Source organism: Drosophila subpulchrella, chromosome X (assembly GCF_014743375.2).
Source record: "Drosophila subpulchrella strain 33 F10 #4 breed RU33 chromosome X, RU_Dsub_v1.1 Primary Assembly, whole genome shotgun sequence".
Lineage (NCBI taxonomy): Eukaryota > Metazoa > Arthropoda > Insecta > Diptera > Drosophilidae > Drosophila > Drosophila subpulchrella.
The window spans coordinates 4,321,926-4,327,956 of record NC_050613.1 but is presented as its reverse complement, the minus strand read 5'-3'; the positions used below and the strand labels follow the sequence as shown (position 1 = coordinate 4,327,956).

The 6,031-nt window shown below is 49.8% G+C and overlaps 1 protein-coding gene across 1 annotated transcript; it reads left to right on the top strand.

Annotated features, from left to right (window-relative positions):
* The first annotated feature begins 298 nt into the window (after nt 1–298).
* Nucleotides 299–5,620, top strand: LOC119557787. Its single transcript, XM_037870687.1, has 13 exons — nt 299–674; nt 739–788; nt 853–1,048; nt 1,117–2,128; nt 2,188–2,322; nt 2,383–2,594; nt 2,700–2,771; nt 2,836–3,113; nt 3,171–3,351; nt 3,410–3,658; nt 3,716–4,153; nt 4,304–4,480; nt 4,542–5,620. Exons 1-13 carry the CDS (start codon nt 639–641, stop codon nt 4,692–4,694), a joined length of 3,189 nt encoding a protein of 1,062 aa, XP_037726615.1. The 5' UTR covers nt 299–638; the 3' UTR covers nt 4,695–5,620.
* The last annotated feature ends 411 nt before the right edge of the window (nt 5,621–6,031 follow it).

Sequence of the window (6,031 nt, the reverse complement as noted above, 5' to 3'; positions counted from 1 at the left end):
AGGTGCGTGCGTCGTGTTGGTCCAAACATTCCCTGGAAGAGTAAATGAAAAGCTCGCCATCGAACGGCAACGGGCGTGGGTGGCTTTACCAGCCGTGCATAACCACCCACGTACCGCATCCTTTCCCGAAGCTTTTCCGTGGAAGCTTCGTCAGCTGCTGCAAAGCTCAGTGGTCAGCGGACGCGGGGATGTGAGAGCGAACAGCCGGGAGGAGCGAGAGCGAGACCGAGACCGAGAGCGCCTCAGATTCGCAGCGAGGACTCCGGACTCGCTGGAATCCTTGCAGAGCGGCAGAGAGGCGGCGGAGCGGAGGCAGCAGCAACAGCGGCAGCGCAGTTACAGTTGTTGGCAACAACAAATACATACAAATGCACACTCGCACATCGAAATCCGTATCCAGAAGAGGTCCTTTCTAGAGTCGGGCAAAGGAAAAAGTGGACTCCCTGGAGCATCGGAAACGGAGCGTGCAATGTGGTCACTGGTGACTTCCCACTGACTCGCAGTAGCTGGGGAAACTGCATTTCGTCGGCCCACACGGGTACCAACACACACACACACACACACACACCCGCTCTCGGCCAGGATTCATGGCTCTACTCGAGATTAGGCAACGCCAACGGGGACACTAAAAAACCGCCATGGCACTGGTGCACACTTTCTTGGGCACATGGGAGGTGAGTACTGCCCCATCTCCTGCAACCGATGTGCATCTAACAAATCTACACCCGAACATCCTAGATTGTCTGCTGCACCTTCGAGGGAAAGCGGGAGCTCTCCGGTCTGGAGGGGTAAGTCATCCTCCGAAACATGTAACCCAATATCCTGAGCGTCATTCCCCTCCCCTCCGTTTAGCATCAAGTTCCGCTTGGATGACACCAGCGATATTACCTGGTACAATGACCTGGTCAGTCCGCTGCCCGAGGGCAAGGACTGCGGCACCTACTGTGAGTCGGCCAGTGTGCTCTTCAGCTGCGAGACCTTCGACGTCCACGAGATCAACCCGCGTCTTGTCTTTGGAGCCTTTGCCGGCCACAGCATTGAGTTCAGCGTGAGTACCAATAGCTCCGTTGGGATCTCCTCCAGAACTCCAGGAACTCTAACCTCTTCGCCCCACAGACCAACACCTTGACGCCGACCGACACGTTGGTGCTCAGCTGCGAGAACTGGTATGCCGTCGAGTGCAAGCGGCTGCAGGATGGCCAGGCTGCTGGCCAGGAGAAGCAGCTGAGCTTCGGCGAGGCCCTGCAGGAGTCCTACTTCAGCGACGTGATGGTGAAGAGCTCCGGCGGGCTGGAGTACGCCCTGCACGCCTCCATACTGCGGCTGAATGGCTTCGATTGCAGCATGTGTGTCAATAGTGCCCCTTCTTCGGCCACCGCTCGTCCGGCCAGGACCTGTCACAGCGGCCCCAACACGCCGAATCCCATCAGGATCTCCGTGGCGCCGGCCAATGACGACGGGCATGACAAGTCCCTGCCGCGCCTGAATCTTTCGCCCATCTACCTGCAGCCGCCTTGTGACTTCCAAACCATGCCGTCATCTGGGCTGGGAGCCCAGCGAGTGCATCAGTTCAGCAGCAGCTTCAACTGCCTGAGCAATGGCAATGCCGGGGACGCGGCGTCCGTGGTCAGGACCACGGGTCTGCTGAGCCTCGAGTGCGGCGGCGGCGGCGGCGGCGGTGGTGGTGGTGGCATGTACCGTCTGCCGCCCACTTCGCATTCGGACTCGCACCTGGAAACGTCGCAGTCGCATTGTAAGAACATCTTCAACTTCTGCCAGGACCTGATGCTGCAGCCCACGCCCACGCCCCTGCCACCAACCGCCGGGCTGGCCATCTGCAGCATCCGGAGGCCACCGCTGTCGCCCTACCGGGCACGCAGCCCCTCGCCATTCCCCAGCTCCATGGACACGCCGCCGTCGTCGCCGCTGACTCCCGTGGGCGTTCTGTGCAACCTGCCCACCTTCCTGCTCGGCCCCATCCTCCACTGGCTGTACACGGAGTCCCTGCTGCCGGATCTGGACGAGGATGTGTGCGAGAAGCTGATAAGCTTTGCGGAGTCGCAGCCGTCGCTAACCAAACTGGTGGAGCCGACGCGCAAGTACCTGCGACTGATACGGCTCAAAAAATGTATGCATTTCGAGTATCACCTGCATATCTCCTGCTTACTTGTGACACTCTGCTTTCAGTTGTGGTCAACGTAACGATGGATCTGCACGGCATTCTCAATCGGGTCATACAGTGCATTAATCCCGGGAACATCACCCGCGATCCGGTGCAGCTCTATGCGACGTTTCAGGACGCCTTGCGCGAATGTGCCATAGGTGAGTCAGTGGGCTTCCTTGTTTCCAGAGGATCTAATTACTGGATGCACATTCCTGCAGGTTGCGCCAAAGTACTTCAGTTCTGTAATATCTTCATCACGGATGCCACACACATGACGCGATATCAGAAGAACGAAATCGTCAAGTATGTCCGAACCCGCATCCCAATTTTTATGTCGCAAGTTCAACAGCTGCTGCAGAACGTACTCGGAGTCTTTGTCGGCCTGAGCGTCGACGAAAAAGCCGAATTGGTGAACTATCTTGTACCTGAAGTAAGTGAATTCAACTGATTGTAATAGCCATTACTAGTAATAGCAATAGCCTTCGCTATAAAAAAAAGTGTTGCTAACTATTGACCTATCTCGTACACCTAACAGATCGAATCAATCTTATTTGTATTGACCGCTGTGATAGAGGAAATCAAAAACTCGCTGGAAATCATGTGTAAGGTGAGTGGGGACTGGACTTTTTGGTGGGAATACCATAAACTACATGTGTATTTTCAACTTACAGGACCTAAAATGTTCCCACCTGGATCTCCCACTACAACAGCAGCAGGCAGACGATGCTATTGTCATGCAATTGCAGATTGCAGACGGGGCCGAACCCTCGCCACGTCCTCGTCGCGGTGCTCCCGTGGGCCTAACGCTTTACGACAATCTCCCGGACAAGCAGCGCCTGAGCTCCGCGGAGAATGACCTCAAATTCGTTCTCTACATGTACGAGGTTCGGAAAATGCGCGACATATACGGCCGGATTGTGGCGGCCCTGGAAATAATCAAGGACAAAAAGTGAGTTCATGTGGTACTGGGCAATTCCACGGCCTCTGATCACTTCCTTGCTTTCAGGAGTACCTTCTGCGAAATGGATTTTCTGAGCAAAAGTAGCACCATCAACCAGAACCTCGAGCAACTGATCATGGACATTCCCGCTTACATCTTCATAGTGGAGAACCTGTCGGATCGACTGGACGACAAGCTGGGTTGGAAGGAGTTCAAGTTCTGTTTCAAGCTGGCCACCAGTCAGATAGTAAGCGCTGGAATACCCACATTGCTGTACTCCCCTACATCGTTTAATTCGTTTACAGAACGGCGTCATCGCCAAGTTACTCGACCACAAGGATGCCCTGCGAGATGCCATCAGTCAGATCTGTTTGCTGGTGCGAAAACAGGAGTTCACACAGTCCGTGATTGAGCTGGGACTTTTGGACGCCAGCAGTCGGCTAACCAACAACATCAAAATGGCCGACCATGAGAACAACCTGAATCAGGGGCTGAGCGATAAGGAACCGATCTACCTGGACCGCAAACAATATTATGATTACAATAGCATTAAGGTAACGAACTCTTACACCGGGAAAGAGCTTCTGACTAACGTTCGTTTGTGCCCAAAGTTAAACCTCATTCGACATCTCTGTGAGCCACCCATTGCCGCCAGCAGCAATCTCTCGAAGAACGCCCTGCGTCTGCTGCACTCGACCCAACTGGCCGACATGGAGTTCGAGGTTCACACCTATGCGCCGACCCCAAGTGCCGGCAAGGCAGAGGGTGGAACTGAAGCTGCCGAGCCGGCGAAGAAGGCCCTCCAGGTGCACAGCTTCAAGGCCCACCGGGTGATCGTTGCGGCTCGCTGTGAGTGGTTCAAGAAGGCTCTGATGTCGGGCATGCAGGAGTCCATCAATCGAAAGGTCATAATCACGGACACCTCCCCCGTAATATTCCGGCGTCTGCTACTTTACCTCTACGGTGCTCCTATCGATCGAACAGTTGGCGCCGAGCAGGTGTGCGAACTAATGCTCTTGGCAGACCGGTATTCTATAGATGATCTCAAGGTGAGGGGATGGTTTCAAGGGGTGCATGCAATATAGTCCATTTGATCTATAATTTGAGATATTTATTTTTAGAAATACAAGAGTCGTTGTTGCATGCACCTGTTCTTAAGTACCTTACATAGAAGCTTTAATTTTGTTTTAAACCAACAGGAACTGTGCGAAAACACCCTGTACTCATTAATTGACGAGGACTCCGTGGTCTGCCTTCTGGGCATTGCGGATCGCTATATGGCTACTGCTTTAAAGTCGAAATGCCTTTCCTTTCTTTCGCAACATGCGCAACTGACCAAGTGTGAAATATTCAAGGAATTGCCACAGACACTTCAGGTGAGCTTTTCACGACACCCATGCTTATCGATCATAGTAAACTGATCCGTTGCCCTTTTAGCTAGAGGTTATGGATTTGATTCATTGGTTTGGACGGGTATCGGAGCCGTGGAACGATCGCGGGTTCAAGCCGCGCAGCAGCTCGCGGCACAGCCTGAAGAGTCCTTCGAAGCCACGCTCGCGATCCCGAAAGTCCTCGCCCTCCTATATGTGACGCCGACAAAGCGCCATTGAACACACGAATGCCAACTTCTTGTGATAATTTTAGAAGACTTCGCAATCCAGACGGATAACATAGTCAATAAGGAAGGGAGAGCATGGTATATGGGACGATGAAAGCCATGAGTTTAGACTTTACAGGGTGAGAAGATTGCTAATATCGGCTACAGGAATGATCGGGACTCTGACTCTCGTCTTTGCTTTGGTAGGATGTCACCGAAGCAGAAGGACTAACCCTTAATATCAAGCCAAAGATCAAAAGGCAAACATGACCTGATTTTAATGAGTTTTACTTAGTTTACTAGTAGAAACATAGATAGGAATTTGGCGTATAACTTACACTCGCACTTCTCTTTAAACAATTTATTTTTGTACAAAAGCTGTTTTCACAGGTGTACTCCATTAGGCCCAGTCAACTGGAATATTTTGGTAGGAACACTGTCCGATAACAATAATTGAAACAGCGAAAGATCGAATTGATTTCGGACAAGGATCGGTGTAACACATACATACGTTATGTAAATACACAAATGACTAATATAGAGAGAACTTTCGAAACCACTTCTTTATTTCGATACATTTTGTTTAGTGGTCCACTTGTAAGGTAGGTTAGTTGTATTCCTCTTTTCTGACGGGTAGCTAGAAATTAGTCCTTTGGATAGGCCAAAGTGCATAAATGTTTTTTATTTGGCAAACGGAATATTGACAAAATGCATAATACAAACATTTTCGGTCCACCGGAAATTTAGTGCTACACTATTGTAAACTGACTAGTGTATTTTGACATATAGACACATATTAAATTTAACATTAGACTATTATCCGCGAGTCGAATCCGCAAATAAAGTTATGGTAAAAGGGCGGAATTTAAGTTACGAGCGCAGCGTATTTTTTCATTCGATTTGAAAGCGTATTAAATTAACAAAATATATGTACAAATATTATGTGTAAATTATATAATTGTACTTATTCAATACATTTCTTGTTGTCTTTTTAAAACATATCACAAATTTACTCTTTTTATTAGATACCGATTATAAAATGAACGTATGTAAGTAACGGAAGTAAAAAACAAGGTTCTTTGAAAAGTGGGTTGCTTCGGTATCAATGGAGCAACGTAACACGGTAATTGTGTAGGTACATATCTCCTGTTGTTTCACAAAAGTTGGTTCAAAGCTGATTGGTAATTATGGAAGATATAAGAAGGAACGCTTCAGTCGAGTGACTTGACTATTAGATACTCGTTACTCTGTTATTCAATTTTAAAAATACAATTTTACATCTTTTACAGTGGGGAGTGGTTAAGTATTGACGAATTAAAAGCATTACCAG

Bases quoted from the DNA above. Each gene is read 5' to 3' on its own strand.
- LOC119557787 (XM_037870687.1), top strand. From the start codon at position 639: ATGGCACTGGTGCACACTTTCTTGGGCACATGGGAG. The intron at 675-738 runs GTGAGTACTGCC...CGAACATCCTAG, and splicing joins CTTTCTTGGGCACATGGGAG to ATTGTCTGCTGCACCTTCGA. The intron at 2,129-2,187 runs GTATGCATTTCG...CTCTGCTTTCAG, and splicing joins ACTGATACGGCTCAAAAAAT to TTGTGGTCAACGTAACGATG.